The sequence below is a fragment of the Carlito syrichta genome, unplaced genomic scaffold (assembly GCF_000164805.1).
Source record: "Carlito syrichta isolate Samal-C Ts95f unplaced genomic scaffold, Tarsius_syrichta-2.0.1 Scaffold315377, whole genome shotgun sequence".
Lineage (NCBI taxonomy): Eukaryota > Metazoa > Chordata > Mammalia > Primates > Tarsiidae > Carlito > Carlito syrichta.
The window spans coordinates 87,635-109,412 of record NW_007259473.1 but is presented as its reverse complement, the minus strand read 5'-3'; the positions used below and the strand labels follow the sequence as shown (position 1 = coordinate 109,412).

The 21,778-nt window shown below is 46.5% G+C and overlaps 1 protein-coding gene across 1 annotated transcript in view; it reads left to right on the top strand.

Annotated features, from left to right (window-relative positions):
- The window catches only part of MTHFD1 (methylenetetrahydrofolate dehydrogenase, cyclohydrolase and formyltetrahydrofolate synthetase 1), a 73,668-nt gene that overhangs the window by 22,277 nt on the left and 29,613 nt on the right, over positions 1-21,778 (top strand). Inside the window, exons 3-15 of the mRNA XM_021706247.1 lie at positions 634-693; positions 1,141-1,194; positions 2,390-2,526; positions 2,994-3,094; positions 6,528-6,664; positions 7,869-7,980; positions 15,140-15,267; positions 15,830-15,927; positions 16,353-16,526; positions 17,445-17,581; positions 19,248-19,294; positions 19,935-20,042; positions 20,193-20,267. Of these exons, the coding sequence (XP_021561922.1) occupies positions 634-693; positions 1,141-1,194; positions 2,390-2,526; positions 2,994-3,094; positions 6,528-6,664; positions 7,869-7,980; positions 15,140-15,267; positions 15,830-15,927; positions 16,353-16,526; positions 17,445-17,581; positions 19,248-19,294; positions 19,935-20,042; positions 20,193-20,267 (1,368 nt within the window). The remainder of the gene's footprint in view (positions 1-633; positions 694-1,140; positions 1,195-2,389; positions 2,527-2,993; positions 3,095-6,527; positions 6,665-7,868; positions 7,981-15,139; positions 15,268-15,829; positions 15,928-16,352; positions 16,527-17,444; positions 17,582-19,247; positions 19,295-19,934; positions 20,043-20,192; positions 20,268-21,778) is intronic.

Here is a 21,778-nt window from a genome sequence, read left to right as displayed (position 1 = left end):
ATAGTTATAATTAAAACTTCCAAATATGTTCATGATTAAAGAAATAGAGGTGACATAGTGAGACACCGCATAGTGGTTCAAAGGTTCTAGCACTTTCTCTCTGGCTTGAGGGTGGCAGATTGCCCTTTGCCTGGCCGGGTGTCTGGTCTGTGTAAGCTAGAATGAGCTCCCCCTCCTGGTTTCTCTGTGGCTGGGCAAGGAGCTTCCTCTTCCCCTGGAACCGAGTGTGGGGAAAGGGTGCAGAATTTGCCCTCTGGGTACTCCTGCCTCAGATGTTTTCCTTGCCTAGTGACAGTCCTCCATGTCCTGTTGATCTGATATATCAGCAGAAATTCCACGTTTCTGGGAGACCTGTAGCACCTGTCTCAGTTTCCAGTGCGGAAGCAACTGTCCTCTACTTTTTCTTTTGCTTCCGTTTTTGCATGGGTGTCAGGTGAGCCTAGTTTGGAGGGACTGTAACCCCACCTGTGTTCCCCTCCATCCTCCCTCCACCGCCTCCTTATGCTGCGGAGAAAGTTCTTGGCAACAAGAGGCACATGATTAAACATTCCTTTTATTAAAACTAAAATTGTAGAAGCTTTTCTGTACACTTTGCCTCTCCCTCATCACCTGATTTGTATGCATTTATTCTAGGTCGGCGACAGAGATGATTCCAATCTTTATATAAACGTGAAACTGAAGGCTGCTGAGGAGGTAACGCCCAGAGCTGCAGGGTGTCACCCCCACCTCCTCCCGGTCCCGTCGGTTGCCCCTTGCCCTCAGTGCTCCTCCCTGTGAAAACTTTTCTCACCTACGGCAGATGTTAGTTGATCTATTTTGCGAGTCAAAAATGGGTGACTTAGTTTGCATCCATTACAGTGAAGAGAAAAAAAAATGTGGCTTAGACCTATGGCCTTTGGTTTGCCCTTGAATTTTTGTTTTCTTGGCATCCCAAAGAGCAGCAGTAGTGAGCATGAGACTGCTGAAATGCAGTACTGCTGACAAATGAGGGATGGTGAATGGGTGTGTGAAGGGCTCGTTCTCCAGAACACACAGGGCTGACCAATGCCTCCTGGCTTGGTTTAGTGACGTCTGTAAGAGAAATGGGCCTATATCTCAAGTTTTCTTGCTATTTACCTGTTTTTAATGTTCATTTTGCAGATTGGGATCAAAGCCACACACATTAAGCTACCAAGAACAGCCACAGAATTTGAGGTCAGTTGTTATGAGTTAACCCAAGGGCAGTGAAGTGGTTTCCTCTCTGGTTTTTGTTTTAGTAACTTTGGGGACTTGTCACATTTAGTAAGACTTCCAGGTGTTCTTAATTCACAGACTCCACCTCCAGAAAATCCTTAACAGTACCCAGAGTAAAGGGTGCAGGCCTCAGAAGTGAAGATTGGGTACCAGAGCGTGACTGCAGTACCGCTGGCCTCCAAATCACCTGCAGTGTTCATGAAAACAGATCATTGGTCTGCAATTAGCTGCATTTTAAAAGCCACATATGTCTTCCCTTTATATGAGGTTCAAGAATAGGCAGAACAAATCAGTGGTGATTAAAACCAGAACTGTGGTTGCCTGGAGATAGGGGGATTAACTGGAAAGAGGCAGGAGAGAAAGGAACTTTCTGAGGTCTTGGAAAAGTTCTATGTCTGCACTGTCCAGTATGGTAGCCACTAGCCCCTGACAATATTTGCATTTAATTGAAATGAAAAATTCACTTCCCTGTGGCACTAGCCGCATTGCAAGACTTTAGTAGCTGCCATGATATGGTAGGGTGCAGTTGCTAGAACACTTCTCATCACAGAGAAGATGATTGGATGGTGTTTCTCTGTGTCTTGGATGGTGTTTCTCTGTGTCTTGATTGTAACATGGAGTAATAAGTTATTTAAGTTCTGAGCTCTTTTATTTGACAGATTTTTTTTGTTTTTGAGTTGGAGTCTCACTCTGTCTCCCAGACTGGAGTGCAGTGGCCGCTCCCGGCCACTGCAGCCTCGACCTGCTGGGCTCCGGCGATCCTTCCGCCTCAGCCTTCCAAGTAGCTGGAACTACAGGCGTGCGCTACCACACCCGACCAATTTTTTAATTTTACTGTAGAGATGAGGTCTTGCCAAGTTGCCCAGGTGGGTCTCGAACCCGCAGGCTCAGGCAGTCCACTCACCTCAGCCTCCCAAAGCGCGGGATTATGGGCTGAGCCACTGAGCCCCTCTGACAAATTTCTTACCAAACACCGGGGGGATGCAGTGTGTTAAGGTCCAGATGCTCTCAGGATTCACAGTGGAAGAAAATCCTGAGAAGACTGTCATTAAACTGTTGGGGGGAAATGGGACAACCTGATTTTTGCCTGAGAAAGCATTTCTCCCCCTTTTTGGTTTCTATGTGTTATACAAATTACATGTGGCATGCCTTTTAGGTGTTAAACCACATTATATCTTTGAATGAAGACGCTACTGTGCATGGGTTCATCGTGCAGCTGCCTTTAGATTCAGAGAATTCCATTAACACTGAAGCAGTGATCAATGCTATTGCACCAGAAAAGGATGTGGATGGGTGAGTGACTGGGCTTCAACGTCATACCACATGCTTCCATTTCTAATATATTTCTATTTTGGAAACACGCCGTGTTTGTGAGTTTTGTTTTTGTTTTTGCTTTTTTTTCTGAGTTGGGGTCTTACTCTGTCGCTCAGGCTGTAGTGCAGAGGCATGATCACAACTTACCACAGCCTTGACCTTGGGGGTTCAGATGATCCTTCTGCCTCAGCCTCCCAAGTAGCTGGGACTATAGGCATGTGCCACCACGCCCGGCTAATTTTTTTATGTTTTGTAAAGACGGGGTCTCACTGTGCTGCCCAGGCTGGTGTCCTCCTGGGCTCAAGCAGTTCTCCTGCCTTGGCCTCCCAAAGTGCTGGTATTATAGGCATGAGCCACCGTGCCGAGCCCATATTACTTTCTAAAGAGTAAAGACACCTAGTTACCTTTAATTTTTTTTCTTATTTTCATCACTTTTGTGACTTTAGGTTGACCAGTGTCAGTGCTGGGAAACTTGCTAGAGGCGACTTGAAGGACTGCTTCATTCCTTGTACACCTAAGGGATGCTTGGAACTCATCAAAGAGACAGGTAAAAGCAACAAGCCAAACAAAAAAGCCATTTCTTGGGACCTCGTCCTCACATGTGGAGGCATAGAGGGGGTCTACTGAGGGCCGTAAGTGAATGGACTTGACCAGCAGAAGGGCCTGTCTGCCAGGAGCTTTACATGAATTCACTCTTAAATTTTCTCAGCAACCCTAAAAAGGGGGTACCGTTATTGTTCAACAGTTAAGAAAACAGGCCCAGAGACTGAGCAATTTGTCCAAGAGGGCAGAAGTGAGGTTTGAATTCAGGGTTGCTTGAGTTCAAAGCAATTTATTTTTGTGAAAAAATAACCTATATGATTTGTTTGTTTGCTTGTTTGAGTTGGAGTCTTGCTTTGTCACCCAGGCTGGATGGCAGTAGTGGCACACTCCCGGCCACCGTGGCCTTGACCTACTGAGCTCAGGCGATCCTTCCACCTCAGCCTTCCAAGTAGCTGGAACTACAGGCACACGCCACCATGCCCGGCTAATTTTTTTTAATTTATTGTAGAGTTGAGGTCTCACCAAGTTGCCCAGGCTGGAACCCACGGACTCGAGCAGTCCTCTCTCCTTGACCTCCCAAAGTGCTGGAATTATAGGCGTGAGCCACCGTGCCCGGCCAACCTATGTGATTATAAGAATTTAGATAGTTTAAAAGGGTGCAGAGCGGAAAGTATCCCCCTAGCCTCCCCAGAAATGGTACAAGTCTCCTCCATAGTTCCAGGACTCTACAGATGACTGGACATGGGTCTCCTGCACAGTTGGCCATATTGTCCCGTTACTAGTAAGCACCTTGCTATTTTAATTTCACATGAATACTTTTAGCAGAGGTAATTTTTTACAGGGAGTTGGATCCTGTTAAAATGAAGCAGGTCAGAAGTTTTGAGTAGAAAATTTCATCCAGCGTAGATAAAGATTCTGTGTGGTTGGTAAGGAAAGGGCAAGCCCTAAGCCTCAGGGTGCCTGTTGCTATTCAGTCCTGCAGCTAGATTTCTGTTCTTCAGCATGTGTTGCAAACAGTGTATTGCAACTCGATAGGTACATTTTAAAAGTCCCGTGAGCTCCGGCAGTCATAGGCCCCCCCATTTGTTGACAGTCACGCCACTGTCTGCTCTGATGCAGCTTCAAGTCCACTGCTGAGCCCTAAAAAGTGTAGAAAATGGCTGGGCTCGGTGGCTCAGCCTGTAATCCCACACTTTGAGAGGCCGAGGTGAGTGGATTGCATGAGCCCATGGGTTCGAGACCAGCACAGCCTGGGCAACTTGGTGAGACCTCGTCTCTATACTAAATAAAAAATTAGCCAGGCGTGGTAGTGTGTGCCTGTAGTTCTGGCTACTTGGAAGGCTGAAGCGGAAGGATAGCTGGAGCCCCCAGCAGGTCGACGCTGGGGTGGCCGTGAGCATGCCACTGCCCTCTAGTCTGGGAGACAGAGTGAGACTACTACTCAAAAAAAAAGAAGAAAGAAAAGGAAAAAAGGTCACGTGTCACCACACCCAGCTATTTTTTACTGTAGAGACAAGGTCTTGCCAAGTTACCCAGGCTGGTCTCGAACCCCTGGACTCAGGCGATCCTCTCTCCTCTGCCTCTCAAAGTGCTGGAATTATAGATATGACCCACCACACCTGGTGAAAGGTACCTTCTAAAACTTTTAGATGCTTATTTCTGGATGTTCATGATGTGAACAGTATGTAAGAGCTTATCTTTTCTGTTAAAATTGATTTTGTGCAAGAAGTATTTGTCTTTTATTTCATTATTATTATTTTTATTTTGAGTTGGAGTCGCATTCTGTTGCCCAGGCTAGAGTGCAGTAGCATGCTGATGGCCACTGCAGCCTCAACCTACCAGGCTCAGGCGATCCTTCCACCTCAGTTTTCCAAGTAGCTGGAACTATAGGCATGCGTCACCATGCCCGGCTAATTTTTTGATTTATTATAGATATGAGGTCTCACCAAGTTGCCCAGGTTGGTCTTGAACCCATGGGCTCAGGCAATCCTCTCACCTCGGCCTCCCGAAGTGCTGGGATTATAGGTGTGAGCCACCGCACCTAGCTTGTTTTTTTATTTTTTTGAATTGGAATCTCACTTTGTTGCCCAGGCTTGAGTGCACTGGTATGTTCACAGACACAGACACCCCAGTGTCGACCTGCTGGGCTCGGGTAAGCCTTCCGCCTTAGCCTTCCAAGTAGCTGGAACTACAGGTGTGTGCTACCATGCCCAGCTAATTTTTTGATTTGTTGATTTATTGTCTTGCCAAGTTGCCCAGGCTGGTCTCGAACCCCTGGCTTAGGCTATGCTCTTGCCTCCACCTCCCAAAGTGCTGGGATTACATGTGTGAGCCACTGTGCCCAGCAAGAAGCTTGATTTATACTCCAGCTGCCTTGAGCAAGGGCCTACTGCCTTCATTCTTCACTTGGAGTCCCAAGACCCTCTCTCTGCTTTCTTCTGTATTAGCAGCTTACCCCTGGCTCTACTTGGTGACTCCAAACTGCTCAGGCCTTTCTTCATCCTCATTTCTAGTAGTCGTGGGATGGGATCTCATCGGCCAAGGGCTGAAATACTTGTCCCCTACAGACCCTGAAAAGGACATTGGTATATTGCCAGAAGAATGGATGCTGAGTGACTGGACACAGTGGTTCACCCTGTAATCCTAGCACTTAGGAGGCCAAGATGGGAGGATTGCTTGAGTTTGGGAGTTTGAGACGAGCCTGAGCAACATAAAGACACCTTGTAATCAAAAAATTAGCTGACTACACTTGTAGTCCCACCTACTCAGGAGGCCCAAGTGGAAAGATCAGCTGAGCCCTGGAGGTCGAGGCTGCGGTGACTGTGATTATGCCACTGCACTCCAGCCTGGGCTACAGAGGAAGACCCCGACTCCAAAAAAAAGAATGGATGCTGAGTAAGCAGAAAGCAAGCTTTCTACTACAGTTAAACGTCCCCTGCATTACTTCCCTGCAGGTAACCCCATGACTTAGGCCTTCTGCCAGAAGAGAAATTTGGATGTGGAACTGTATAAATCAGCTTGCCAGAGTGGGAAAGAATTTCTGATATGAGTCTAATTTCCTGCACCTGGCTCCACTCTGCTGTATACACCCAGCTTGTGCTAACTGTTGGCCATGTGATTTAATCTGATATCTTCTTCCATATGGTCGTGGAGCTGCATGTCTCAGGGCTCCTTTTTTCTTTGAGTGTAGGTTTTCTTCCCACTCCCCTATGACTCAATGAATGGATCTTGGCTTAAGCTGCTCTTAAAAGCCCACAGCAAGCAGGATGCATGTACAAGTTCTGATTTATAACTGAAACCCTGGAGTTGAGACTATTATTGCCAAAGAAGGAATGTTTTTAGGACAGTCTCTGTTTTGATGCTAAAAACTGTTTTTGGTATGAGAAGGAGGGCAGCTTCTTTCTCCCAGCTCTGATGCACGTGGGCTTTTCTTTTAGGGGTGCAGATTGCTGGAAGGCACGCTGTGGTGGTCGGGCGAAGCAAAATAGTAGGGGCCCCGATGCATGACTTACTTCTGTGGAACAATGCCACTGTGACCACCTGCCACTCCAAGACGGCCAATCTGGATAAGGAGGTAGGGGGGTTTGCTGGAGAGACGAAAGTGTTCTTTGTGTGTGTGTGTGTGTGGTGGGGTGTTCACACCCTGGGAACAGCTGACATCCAAGTGCCAGGCGCTGCCATACACTTTACCCTCATTATTAGCTCATTTAGCCCTGTACATAACTATTCTGTGATTCTGTCTCATTTTACAAGATGAAGAAACAAATTCAAATTTAAAACATTCCCAAGTTCATGCAAAGTTTGTTCTGTCTGCTTTCTGCCCCAGTGTGCATCTCAGTAGACAGGGATTCATAGTGCAGACGCTCAGCTTGCTGCCTAGAAGCCATATCCCACGTACGTACCAGTGACATCTGGCCTTGGGGGTGCTCCCAGGCGGTTGTGGGCAGTGGTCCCAGGACATCTCTGGCAGCTTATTCTTGACCAATTCCCAAGCCCAAGGATGCTCACATGCACATGATCTGTCTACAGTGCAGACTCTTGAAAGTGGAGAGAGAGCCAGAGAGAGACCTTGAACCTCCTCTGTTAATCCTCCCAAAGCAGTGCTCAAGCGGGAGCACCCACGTTCTGTGGGAGAGGGAGCAGCATCTAGGCACGATGCCATCCAGGGACATAGTCCAAGGCCTGTCACTTCGAGCCTGCACACCCTTCTACCTGCAGGTTCTCATCTAGTCCCCATTCGATCAATTGCCTGATGACAGGAGCCTTTTGGTATGTGTAGGCACAAGCACAGCACGTGGGGACTGTCAGGAACTGTGGCTTGTACACGAGGCTTTCACCCAATAGCCTGTAAAACAGCTGGTGACAACCAAGAATTTTGGTTTTTTGTTTTGTGTGTTTTTGAGATAGGGTCTTAACTCTGTTGCTCAGGCTGGAATTCAGTGACCTGATCACAGCTCATGGCAGCCTCATCTTCCTGGGTTCAGGTGATCCTTCTCCCTCAGCCTCCCAAGTAGCTGGGACTACAGGTGCATGCCACCATGCCAAACTAATTTTTGTAGTTTTTGTAGAGATGAGGTCTCACTGTGTTGTCCAGGCTGGTCTCAAACTCCTGGGCTGAAGCAGTTCTCCCACCAAAGAGCTGGGATTATAGGCGTGAGCACCTTACCCGGCTGACAACTAAGAGTTTAGTATAAAGCTCTGGGGTATCCTTTTCACTTCTAGATTTTTTTTGGTTTGTGTTTCATTATTTAAGTTGTGTCCAACTCCCCTTCTCCTAGGTAAATAAAGGTGACATTCTGGTTGTTGCAACTGGTCATCCTGAGATGGTGAAAGGGGAGTGGATCAAACCTGGGGCCATCGTCATCGACTGTGGGATCAATTATGTTCCAGGTGAGTTGCTGGAGGCAGAAGATGGCTTCTGGTGCAGGGCCAGGCGTGGCCGATGTCCAGGTCATTACATGAAGCCTGAGAGAACCTGTCGTCTCCTTTTACACTTGAAGTATTAAGGTTGGGAGACTGACCTGCCTGAGGGAACATGCCCTTAGTGGATGGGATAGTTGCCACTTGCAGACAGTGGTTTTAATTGCTGTGCTGTGCAGCTGCCAAGATAACTCTGTCTGGGGAGAACTTGGGAGCAGGGTGGGAGGGAGATGCTACTTTTCTTCATGTAGAGATCACCTTTATTTTAGCAAAGGTGATAGATGGGTTTAAAAATACAGTATAGGCCGGGCTTGGTGGCTCAGCCTGTAATCCCAGCACTTTGGGAGGCCATGGTGAGTGGATTGCCTGAGCCCGTGGGTTCAAGACCAGCCCAGGCAACTTGGCAAGACCCTTGTCTTTACAATAAAATTAAAAATAGCTGGGCATGGTAGTGTGCATCTGTAGTTCCGGCTATTCGGAAGGCTGAGGCAGAAGGATTGCTGGAGCCCAGCAGGTCGATGCTGGGGTGGCTGTGAGTGTGTGTGCCACTGCACTCCAGCCTGGGCAAAGGAATGAGACTCCAACTCAAAAAAAAAAAAATACAGTATAATCGTTGCAAAGTGTTGTGAGAGCCCGGAAGAGGGACTTAGTCTGTCAAGAGTTTTCTAGGAGGGCTTCACAAGGTAAATAATTTCACCTGGACTTTTCTAGGCAGAGAGGATACACCCAGCCTTTTTTTGGTGGGGCTGGGAGGAGTGGTCAGAGTTTCCCTCTGTTGCCCAGGTGACACACACTGTGCAGTGGTACAGTCACAACTCACTATAGCCTCAACCTCCTGGACTCAGGTGATCTTTCTGCCTCAGCCTCCTGAGTAGCTGGGACTGTAGGCACATGCCACTGCACATAGCTAATTTTTTTATTTTTTGTTTAGAGATGAGATGTCATTATGTTGCCCAGCCTAGTCTCGAACTCCTGGGCTCAAGCAATTCTCTGGCCTCAGCCTTCCAGAGTGTTGGGATTATAGGCATGAACCGTGCATCCAGCCAAGTGCAGCCTTCAAATCATGTCCAAAACTGCCTTTGACATCCTCATTCCCAGACTACCCCTCACTTCCCTCCTTTGGTTACTATCTCTATTCTTTCCTCAGTTCCGAAGCCTTATCCTTTCCCTCCCAGTCACTCCCTCTGTTGGATCAGTTTTTAACTATTAGGAATGATATTTCTTTCTCTTGTTCTCAGTGTCCCCCTCTCAGTTGAAGGACTGCTGAAACTTCCCTGGCTGTACCTGCTTCCCATGCGGGTCCAACACACGTGTGTGCCTTGCTGTGCTGGCTTCTGGCCTGGGCCTCTTAGCCTCCTCCTTCTTACGTGCTAGGCCCCTTAGCCTCACCCTAATCTCAGCAACCTCTGTGACCCCCTTGCCCCACTCGTGCTTTGTGAATGCCTGTTGTAAACTTGCAAGCAGGACCTCTTTCCCCTTGCATGTGCCTTGTCTGTCCTATGCGGTCCCCATGCCTGGACTTGCAGTGAGGCAAGCTATTCTCTCAAACATAAAATTTCACAGAACAATATAGCAAAACTTGTATGTATCAAGAAAGGAGCAGACTCTAATTGAGCAACTACTGTGCCCCAAGCACCACAACAGGCTGTGAGTGCAAAACTCAGTAAGGCTCAACCGTGAACTTCACTTTCACCTGCTTCCCCCCACCTCCTCTCTGTCTGTTCTTCCTTACAAACCTTGTTTGATGTCCCCTCATCCAGGGATGATCTCTCCTCTTGAAAACCTGTCTTGCCGGGCTCGGTGACTCAGCCTGTAATCCCACGCTTTGGGAGGCTGAGGTGAGTGGATTACCTGAGCCCGTGGGTTCGAGACCCGCCTGGGCAGACGAGACCTCATCTCTACAATAAATCAAAAAATTAACCAGGCGTGGTAGCACACACCTGTAGTTCCAGCTACTCGGAAGGCTGAGGCGGAAGGATCACCGGAGCCCAGCAGTCAAGGCTGCGGTGACTATGTGCGGGCACTGCACTCCAGTCTGGGTAACAGAGTGAGACTCCAACTCAAAAAAAAAAGAAAATCCGTCTTTTGCCTTCTCCCCTCCCATGGGACTTGGTGTTGCTTTTTTTCCCCCAAATAGAGATGGGATCTTGCTGTGTCACCCAGATTGATTTCAAACTCCTGGTTTCAAGCAGTCCTCTGCCTCAGCCTCCCAGAGTGCAGGGATTACAGGCATAAGCTGCCATGCTCAGCCTGGTGTTGCTTTTATTGTGCGTGTCTTGTGTGGTGTCCTGTATGCTCTTAGATGGTCTGCACCCCGTGGGCAGTGGTCCCTGTGATCCCATGTCCAGCTTTCTGCCTTCTGACCATCGATGCTCATATCTGTTGAACTGGTGAAGAGAGAGAGTGCAAGAATATATAATTTTTTCTCCCTTTTCAGCTCAAGTTTGAGATGTAGACACAGAGCTGCCAGGAACATTAGTCACTGTCAAGCCATCACCATTTTTAACCTCCCTCCCACTCTACCTACCATGCTTTTAAGACAGTAGCTCATAATTGATCATTCATTTTCCTGTGGTGTAATTATCTAATGGGCGGTAAAGAAATTGCGCTCTTGCAACTTCTCACTCGAAATACTTGCAATGTGACATTCAGGCTTCTTCTGTTGAAAGCCCTGTGTCTTCTGTATCATATTAGTGCTTTTGACTTTTTTGGATTCAGTGTGAGCTGCAAAAGCGCCTGGGTAGGGCTGTGAGTCTTGCAGATGGGTAGGAAATGTTGACTTAAACATGAAACTCACTGCCTGGCTCACACCGGTTCCTTACGTAGATGGTACAATGTGAATAAAATCAAAGTGGCATCTTCCCTGCTGGTAGCAGTGTGCTTACTAATCCTGGATATATAAGCAAATAAACGTCAGTGAGACTGGATGGTTGTTCTGCAAGGATGGCAGAATTGCTGAATTGCAGACCAGCGAGTTGGCTGCAGGACTAAAGACTGTTCTTTGCAAATTTGCATGTTAGAGGCACCATATTCCATAACTGGACCACTTCCTGGTTTACATTCTGATTATTTAAATCACTTGCATGGTCCACTCAGGGGTGACATTGTAAGTCACTTGCCAAATTAAGAATGAATTAAGGTGTGTGGGTTTTTTTCAAAAAAGGGATCTTTTTTAAAGATCCAAGAGCAGAGGAGAAGTATTGGCCAGAGACTCATGTCAAGTGTTCTTCTTGCTCAGCTATCCAAAGATAACGTTTTTGTTTGTGTTTTTTATCTCAAACACTGGCTTGAAGCCAGAGATAATTGAGAGGGTCTAGATTAATAGTGTTTTGTGTAGACGGATTAAAAAGAAGGAGTAAGCCGGGCTCAGTGGCTCAGCCTGTAATCCTGCGCCTTTGGGAGGCTGAGGTGAGTGGATTGCCTGATCCCGCGGGTTCGAGACCCGCCTGGGCAACTTGGTGAGACCTCATCTCTACAATAAATAAAAAAATTAGCCGGGTGTGGTAGCGCGCACCTGTAGTTCTAGCTATTTGGAAGGCTGAGGTGGAAGGATCGCCGGAACCCAGCAGGTTGAGGCTGCGGTGGCCGGGAGCGGCCACTGCACTCCAGTCTGGGCGATAGAGTGAGACTCCAACTCAAAAAAAAAAACAAGAAGGAGTAGATTCCTACCCTCTCCCAGTCCAGTCTCGGCCCACCCAGTAGAATGGCTGCTGACCTGGCTTCTGTTATTAGGGGACCCCCAAACTAAATGTAAAGGAGTTGGCATTCAGTTGGATCTGAAAGTTGAATTTTATACATGCAATTTCCTAGTGAAAGAGAAATTCTGGGGCTGGGGGTAGATAACCAAGATGTCTGCTCATCCCTGAAGCTGTACAGGTTGGGAGGGAGTCACTTTTCCCCATCACATAATCTATTTATGAAATGCCGTATATGCACCAGGCTGTTCTCAAGTCAGCCCTGGTAATGTTTGGTTTAGGAGCAAAACCAGCAATTGTATAGCAGTTGTGTGTGTCTCCCTCCTGTGGAGAAATGACAATGGCTAACATTAACAAACAGACGTGCAGGGGAGCAGGGCATGGTTGTTCACATCTGTAATCTCAGCACTTTGGAAGGCTGAGGCAAGAGGGTTGAGTTGAGGTGTTCGCGGTCAGTCTGGGAAACATAATGAGACCCTGTCTTTACAAGAAAATTAAAAATTATCTGTGCATAGTTGTGTCTGACTGTAGTCCCAGCTACTCGGGAGGCTGAGATGGGAGGACCATTTCAGCCCAGGAGTTGGAGGTTACAGTGAACTAGGATCACACCATTGTACCCAGCCTGGGCAACAGAGCAAGAACCTGTCTTTAATAAAACAAAGCCATGCAGAGGAGGTTTTAAGCCAACTTCAGTGTTAGGGCTACTAAAGACAAAGGGCCAACCTGCGACTGTTTCCCTGGCATTCTGAAACAACTTTAGGGGTTTTGAGAGGAGATGGCCTCCCGTCATTGACTGCCTTATAATCTTCTGGAAATCTGAAGCGGCCCCCAGTAGTTGTGTACATATAAAAATACCTTCAAGTACATATAAAAATACCTCACATATCTAGGGCAGGAAGAGAAACCCTTGTGTCTGGAGGCTTCTTTTTCCATTTAAAGAGTGTACCTGTTTTCTTCTCAGGCTCTTGGCAGACTTGGGAGGTGTAGGTAGTGTTATAATCCCCCTTTGCGGTTTTTGGACTTCAGATGAATCCAGAGCCCACAGGGCTGAGGCACTAACCACTAGTAGAAGAGCTGATCCTAGGCCTTAGGGCTCTTTTTATTCTTTTTTTTTTTAAGTTGAAGTCTCACTCTGTCACTCAGGCTGAGATGCAATGGCATGCTCCCGGCTACCTCAACCTCGGCCTGCCTGGCTCAGGTGATCCTTCCACCTCAGCCTTCCAGGTAGCTGGAATTACAGGCACATGCCATCACGCCCAGCTAATTTTTTGATTTATTGTAGAGATGAGGTCTTACCAAGATGCCCAGGCTGGTCTCAAACCCATGAGCTCAGACAATCCTTTCACCTCAGCCTCCCAAAGTGCTGGGATTATAGGCATGAGCCACTGCACCCAGCCTGTTTTTTTTGAGTTGAAGTCTCACTCTGTCACCCTGATTGGAGTACAGTGGCACAGCTTACCACAGCCTGGACTTCCTGGACTCGGCTGGTCTTTCTGCCTCAGTCTCTGACGTAGCTGGGACTACAGGCATGCACCGCTGTGCCTGGCTACTTTTTAATTTTTTTTTTTTAGAGAGATGAAGTTTTGCTGTGTTGCCCAGGCTGGTCTCAAACTCTTGGGGTCAAGTGATCCTCTTACCTTGGCCTCCCAAAGCGTTAGAATTATAGGCATAAGCTACCACACCCAGTGGGTCTAGGTTTCTTAATTCTGACTTTTTGGCTCCACCCAGAAACTTCCTCTCTCATTTGTGGAGATTGGAGCAGAGCAGAAAGAAGTGGAGATGTGGCTGAGACTCCACCAGATCCCACTTTGGGAGCCTTCTGCTTCAAGGTCTAGGCCAGAGCCCCAGCCCCTCTAGGAAGTGCCCTCAAGCCAAGTGTAGGATGCTCTCAGTGAGCCTTGATGCATCATTGTATTTTGTTCTTTTGAATAGCTATTCTTTGCCGGTAAGATGTGTAGTTGTTCTTAATATCCTTTTAAGGCAAGTGTAATTATGTTCTTTGCCTTTAGCATACATTTAAGTGGCTGCTTGTCTTTGGAATTGGATGTTGAATTGTTCCCCAGCTCACACAAGCAGCTTACAAAATGCTGACAGTTGCTGTAGAAACAGTATCTAGCAGCTGTGACATAGTTGGAGCTTTGTGCACCCAAAAAATCCCTTTGTAGGCCTTGGCAAATTAACATTTTAAAAGGTCTTCATTATATATGGGGTAGCTGGGGTTTTTTTTGGTTTTTTTGTTTTTTTGAGTTGGAGTCTCACTCTGTCACTCAGACTGGAGTGCAGTGACCGCTCCCGGCCACCGCAGCCTCAACCTGCTGGGCTGCGGTGATCCTTCCGCCTCAGCCTTCCAAGTAGCTGTAACTACGGGTGCGCGCTGCCACACCCGGCTAATTTTTGATTTATTGTAGAGACGAGCTCTCGCCAAGTTGCCCAGGTGGGTCTCGAACCCACGGGCTCAGGCAATCCACTCACCTCAGCCTCCCAAAGCGCGGTATTACAGGCTGAACCACCGAGCCCGGCTAGCTGGGGTTTTTTTGTTTTTTGTTTTGAGTTGGATTCTCACTCTGTCACCCATACTGGAGTACAGTGGCCGCTCCTGGCCACCGCAGCCTCGACCTGCTGGGCTCTGGCGATCCTTCCGCCTCAGCCTTCCGAGTAGCTGGAATTACAGGCATGCGCTACCACGCCTGGCTGATTTTTTGATTTATTGTAGAGATGAGGTCTCGCTGCCCAGGCGGGTCTCGAACCCACGGGCTCAGGCAATCCACTCACCTCAGCCTCCCAAAGGCGCAGGATTACAGGCTGAGCCACCGAGCCCGGCTTAGCTAGTTTTAAGAATTAAAAAAAATTTGGTATTTTATTTGTCACCTGAGGGACTACAAAAAGATTTTCTTATTTCTAAAAAACCATTTAAATCCCTTATGATTTTTTGCAGGTAAAATGATCTTCTCCCTAGGAAACAGCAAAACCTGTCATTCCATAGTTTTGTTTTTTTTTTTGAGTTAGGGTATCAATCTTTCATCCAGGCTGAATACAGTAGCATGATCATAGCTCACTGCAGCCTCAACCTCCTGGGCTCAAGCAATCCTCTCGTCTCAGCCTCCTGTGTACCTAGGACTATAGGCATGAGCCACCACATCTGGCTAATTTTTTTATTTGTTGTTACGTTGACTAAACTGGTCTGGAACCCCTAGACTCAAGTAATCTCCCCGCCTCAGCCTCCCAAAGTGCTGGGATTACGGGTGTGAGCCACTGTGCCCAGTGTCATCGCATAGCTTTTAAGTAAAGTGGGCTCTTGAACCCGATGGGACTAGCACACCCTAAAATTCTACTGAGTTTTTGTAATAAACTATTATAATTGATCACCAGGACTGGAAATTGACACCAGGATTGTGATTCTGAGACCTGGCTTTGATTTTTTTCCCTTTTGCCAGATGATACAAAGCCAAACGGGAGAAAAGTTGTGGGTGACGTGGCATACAGCGAGGCTCGGGAGCGCGCAGCCTTCATTACCCCTGTTCCTGGTGGCGTTGGGCCCATGACGGTTGCCATGCTCATGCAGGTATTTCCTTGTGAATAATAGTTTCTGTCATTGTTCTGAAAAGCCAAGAGTGGTGCTGCTTTTCTCCCCACGTAGAAACGTCAAAAACCTACTCAGAAGTTAAGATGTGAGTCTATTAAAGAGAAAAAGGAAATGGAAGAACAGAGAAATGGTGTCCATCACATTCATAGAGGAAAGTAGCGATGGCACGATTCTAATTTCCTTTGGAATATACTAAGTTCCAAAAATGTATTGTTATATAAAACTTATTGTAGTAGCAATGGCATAATTCTGATTTCCTCTGGAATATAATAAGTTCCAAAAAAAGGAAAGCGGGCTCACACTACCTTGGCTTGATCTGCATTGATTTGCTTGTCTCATTGACACACCCCTGCTGCTGTGGGGCAGGCAGCCCCGAGGCACGTTGGGTGCCTGTAGACTCTGGCATGGAGTGGACATGTATCAACAGTTGGGGCACGGAGCAGTCTGTGTAGTGATTGAACTGGAGTGACTGGGGTTTGGAGTAGAGGAGGGGCTTGAAACTATCACCTCTCCTCAGTTCCATTTGTGTCCTTTTGTCTAGAGCACGGTGGAGAGTGCAAAGCGTTTCCTGGAGAAGTTTCAGCCAGGAAAGTGGATAATTCAGTATAATCAACTTAACCTCAAGATACCTGTTCCAAGGTAAAAGGAAACTACATAAAACTCGGTGAATTGTGTTTTTTTTTTAGCTGACAGATACCATGGGTACATGCATGCTCCCTCTGAAATCACCTTCACAGGTTAAGGTGGGGCTGGGGATGTCATTACTTGTATGAGATTAATTAAATTCTGTGGATAAAGATGTTTTCATTTTTTTAATCAATATTTTTTATTATGATATTGTGGGGTACAGTTAAGGGTTAGGTGTACAAATATGCTTCATTCAGGCCCCCTTGTTGATAACAGGTGTCTCCCCGTCCCCAGACAGATGTTTGCTACCATTAGTCCCATCTCACCCCCCCCATAGTTTCCCACCACTGTCAGTCATTTTCTTATGGTAGTGTGTTGGATAATCAAGGTCCACTATATGAGTGAGAATGATAAAGATGTTTTCTATGTTGTTAAAGCGACATTGATATATCACGATCTTGCAAACCGAAGCCCATTGGTAAGCTGGCTCGAGAAATTGGTCTGCTGCCAGAAGAGGTAGAATTATATGGTGAAACCAAGGCCAAAGTCCTGCTGTCAGCGCTGAACCGCCTGAAGCACCAGGCTGATGGGAAATATGTGGTGGTGACCGGGTATGGCTTTACTCATTTTGCCAAGGGAATCTTACTATCCATCCTGATGACTACTACCAGGGGTTGCATTTGCTCTTAGCACAGATATGTGAGGGTGCCTTTAATTTGGTTTAAGCATTTTCACATGTATTTGATCTCGTTTGTCCCTTACAGCAATCCTGTAGGGTAGTTGGGAATAGATGCTATAGATGGTGATTGTTCAGAGATGAGAAAATTGGTCAAATTTATCCATCTAGTAAGTGGAAGAGTTTGGTGGGATTCTTTGTTTGTTTTTTGAGTAGGCATCTCATGCTGTCACCCAGGCTGGAGTACAGTGGCATGCTCACAGGCAGCCTTGACCTGCTGGGCTCAAGTGATCCTTCTGCCTCAGCCTTCCAAGCAGCTGGAACCACAGGCGCATGTCACCTTGCCTGGCTAATTTTATGATTTATTGTAGAGATAAGGTCTTGCCATGCTGCTCAGGCTGGTCTTGAACCCCTGGGCTCAGGCAATCCTCTCACCTCTGCCTCCCAGAGTGCTGGGATTGCAGGCATGGGCCACTGTGCCCAGCTGAGTATGGTCTTAAAACGTGACCTTCAGATGGAATCCCTATTTTCTTTTAATCCAAAATTCATTAATTCTACTGAAGCTAAATGATGTATGACAGCTAATTTTTGAGACTGTAAATTGAGAAATTAAAATTATATTAGTTTCTTTCTAGCAGATAAAGGACACTTGCCCCTTATACAAGAAGAGCTAAAGTTCAGCATTCCTTTTTTTTTCTTTTTTTTTTTTTAATTTAAAGTTGTTTAGAGATTGTAACTAGGACTCTTGGAAGAGATTTCTTTCAGGGCTTGTGTCTTTCCTATTGTTTAGATTGGAGTCATTCTCTAGGGTCTGGTGGGTAAAATTAATTCCTCTTTTGCTTTCATCTTGAAGAATAACTCCGACGCCCCTGGGGGAAGGGAAGAGCACGACCACCATTGGGTTGGTGCAAGCCCTAGGCGCCCACCTCCACCAGAATGTCTTCGCATGTGTGCGGCAGCCGTCTCAAGGCCCCACCTTTGGGATAAAAGGTACGGGCGGGGCTGGATCCCACATGGCTGCAGGGCCCTGCCTCTCCTCTGACCCTCCCAGGCCCACTCAACCCTCGGATGCTTACAGGTCTTCACTTATTTAGATATCAGGGATATCCTCAATGCTCGCCATAGTAGTGCTCTTAGTGCAGGCTGTCATCAGGTCACCCAGCTCCTGCTGTCATGACTCGACACTGCACAGGGATTCTCAGTAATGGGTACTGTGTGGCTGGAGGTGCTTTTATTTGCCCCTAGTAGTCAACTGTCAAGGAAACAAAGGTAATCATAGCTATCGATCATTACACTCACACTCTGGAGACTAAGGCAGATGCCAGGGTGTTTTGCCCCCTTGGAAATAAAAGCCTGCCTTTGTTGAGTGTATGCTTTGTGCCAGGTATCGTGCCAAGTGGCTTATGCATATTCATTTATTTTATTCTTCAGTATGAGGTGGTAGTATCACCATCTAACAATAGCAGCAACCGGGGCTGCAGAGGCGACTTGGTCAAAGTCACTGTTATTAAGTACCAGAGGGTTCCCCGTGCCTGCCTTACTCTAAACCACTGCCATCAGCACAGTATTTCTTCTGATTTGATGAGAGCATGCATCCATAATCATACTTGACCTTGAGATTTTGATTGCTAAAGCACTGCAAACATGCTTTCTTGATTAAAATTATTTGTATTAACTATAGTGGGTTCTTAGAGATGTTCTACTCTGCTTGGTGACAGGTTATCACATTCTGCTTGTTCTGGCAGTTATGGTAGATGTTGGCACCCAGCACACCTTCACCCTTCCACCTATTTTGCAAATGTGCTGGCTGCATTCTGCTTCATCGTGAGCTCTTCCTGGTTCTGCCCATTGAGCCCATTATTTTCCTTTTTCTCTTATTGCGAGTTGCCTCACAGTGTAGTTTCTGTCTCACAAAACCAAAATCTCGATCTCAAATTTCCATTCATTTCACTGAGAAGGTGGTACCGTGGACACTTTTTATTAACCTTTTGTTAATACAAGATGAGCATTCCGAACCAGAAACCCAAAATCCACAATGCTCCCAAATCCAAAACATCTTGAGTGCCAATATCATGCTCAAAGGAAATGTCCCTGGAGCAGTTCAGATTTCGGATTCTGGATTTGGGATGCTTCACTGGTGCATGCAAATATTCTAAAATCTGAAATCCAAAGCACTTCTGGTCTCAACATTTTGAATAAGGCATCCTCAACCCAGTGGGCCAGCAAAAGTCTAGCAATTAGGCTGCTTTCTAACGTATGTTTCCTGTTTAGGAAGAACCGCGGTCTCATTAGGTGTATGTATTCTGAGTATTTCTTTTTTTAAAGCCAGAGTAGCTTTATGAGAGCAGGAAATGGAGCGGGTTTTCCTTTATGTAACTGTCGACTGGGTCTTTCAACAAATGGTAGGCATCCGGAAACCTGCTTCTAAAGATAATGAGTAGGTATGTGTGTGTTCATAATTTTGTCACTTATACCCAAATTTCAATTGAGAAACTATTCAGCCTTAGAAAACACTTGGTCACATCTGTCCAAGTGATTATAAGAAGTAAATAAATAACCTGCTTTGTAGTTACAAAACTCCATTTGCTTTTATTTGATTTCCAAGTTGTGGAGAAGCGTTCCTAAGCTGAGTCCCTACCTTTGACATGTCCTCTAGGTGGCGCTGCAGGAGGTGGCTATTCGCAGGTCATTCCTATGGAAGAGGTAAGTCACCCTGGGGTCTGGCTGAATCCAACCCTTTATTACAGATTTCCCCTCTAGAAGTTAACCTTTGTTTGCAGAACTCTGTGGACAAATGGCTTGTTTCTCAGAGAAGTAACATGGAGGGAGAAGCAGCCTAATTTATACTCTTGTGACATAGCTTGGTCTAAAGTCTGGCTTTCAGTGGAGATGATTATTTGAAGCCAGTGTTCCCATGAAGCACGGTCTTGCAGAGCCTGGACACCTGATGAATCCAGGGACCTATCACAGAAGCGGGAGCAGTGCATAGACACACAAGCAGAGTTGGTGCTGCCCTGGTGTAGTCCCTGCTCTCTGCTTAAAACGTAAACGTGTGCTCAGTAATCCAGTGTTGCTGTTGATCCCAGAGGTGTGGAATTTGTGGTCTCTGGACATGTTATTTTGGGAAAACTGCAAGTTCTGTGTTTGGGAGGTGTTTCTTCTGGGAACAGATGATCAGTTGTTTATGTTTTCAAGAGCTCCCTGTCAGGGCTGTTTGTCCACAAGCCGAGCTGCTATCAGTCTTCCATTGGATTTAAAATAGCGATGTATTTGTCGCAATAGACTGAAAGTTGGAAAGATACAGAGCAGATGGGAGACTGATGTGGCTTCTGTTCTCTTGCAGTTTAATCTCCACCTCACTGGTGACATCCACGCCATCACTGCAGCGAATAACCTGGTTGCTGCAGCCATTGATGCTCGAATATTCCATGAATTGACCCAGACAGACAAGGTAGGATGCCAGGGCCCCCAGTAGCCCCAGAAACAGTTCTGAAAGGGCTGAAGCACCCAGATCAGTGTTAGTGGCTTGGGTGCTGGTGACGTAGGTGGAAAGGCAGCAGGGCTCCTTTCATTTGAAAGCCCATTTCCCCCTTTCTTTCAGGCTCTCTTTAATCGTTTGGTGCCGTCAGTAAATGGAATGAGGAAATTCTCTGATATCCAAGTCCGAAGGTTAAGGGTAAGCTTTTTCCTTCTTCATTTTGTATATTATGTGAAATTTGCTAAAGGATAAGGAGGTAATATCTTTTTGGAGTAGGTTATTTTGGATTAAATTACATCGATAATGAGTCTTTTCCTTTTTTTTTTTTTTTTTGAGTCAGAGTTTCACTCTGTCACCCAGGCTGGAGTACAGTGGCATGCTTACGGCCACACAGCCTGATCTCCTGGGCTCAGGCGATCCTTCTGTCTCAGCCTTCCACAGCTGGAACCACAGGCATGTACCATTATACTGGCTAATTTTTTGATTTATTGTAGAGATGAGGTCTCACCAAGTCTCCTAGGCTGGTCTCAAACCCCTGGGCTCAGGCAATCCTCTAACCTTGGCCTCCCAAAGTGCTGGGATTACAGGTGTGAGCCACTGCTCCCGGCTAATGATCAGAGTCTTAAGGTCATGATATACACAGCAGGGACTAGTAGTACAGGTTATTTCTCATGTATCTATAAATTATAAGTGGCTAGTCCTGGAATTCGTAGAACACTGACAGCCTGCCCTCTGCTAAGAAGAAAAGCATCGCTTCCCTTATGCCACAGATGACAGCCAGGAGGCCATCTATTGTGCAGCACAGCGGCTTCTGGAGTTGGAGTCATTAGGACCTCCAGCAAAGTTACTGAGTTTCTTATCTTGTAGTTTACTCCTCTGCGAAATAGGAGTAATCATACTTGCCTTACTCTGCATAGATAAAGGTCTGTGTTAAGTAGCTAAAAGAGTGGTTACTTCTCCTGTAGTTCCAGCTACTTTGAAGGCAGAGGCGGAAGGATCACGGGAGCCCAGCAGGTCGAGGCTGCAGTGGCCAGGAGCGGCCACTGCGCTTCAGTCTGGGCGACAGAGTGAGACTCCAAAAAAAACAAAGGAGTGGTTACGTCTGTATTTTATTGGACTTTTTATAACATACACTCAATATGCATATGCTATGCCACCTGATCGAGAAATCCTGCTCATAGGTATTTCCCAAGAGAAATGAAAGCCTTGTTCACACACAAACTTGTACTGAATGTTTTTAGCAGCTCTGTTAATAATCTCCAGAATCTGGGAATAATCTAAATGTCTTTCAGTGGATGAATGGATAAGCAAACTTGGTATATCCATACAATCAAAAGAAATGAGCTATTGATTACAACAGTGTGGGTGGATCTCACAGGCATTGTTCTGATTGCAAGGATCCAGGCTCTGAAGGTTACACAGTTTGCTTCCATTGACGTGACATTCTCAAGAAGACAGAACTGGTGCTAGAGAAGAGACAATGGATGCCAAGGGCTTTGGGCTGAGGGAAGATGGGATTGAAAAGGAATAGCGCAAGTGAGTTTTAAAAATAAAATGCAGACCAGGCTCTGTAATCCCAGCATTTTGGGAGGCCGAGGCAAGTGAATTGTCTGAGCCCGCAGGTTCGAGACCTGCCTGGACAATTTGGCGAGACCTCATCTCTACAATAAATCAAAAATTAGCCGGGTGTGGTAGCCGCGCCTGTAGTT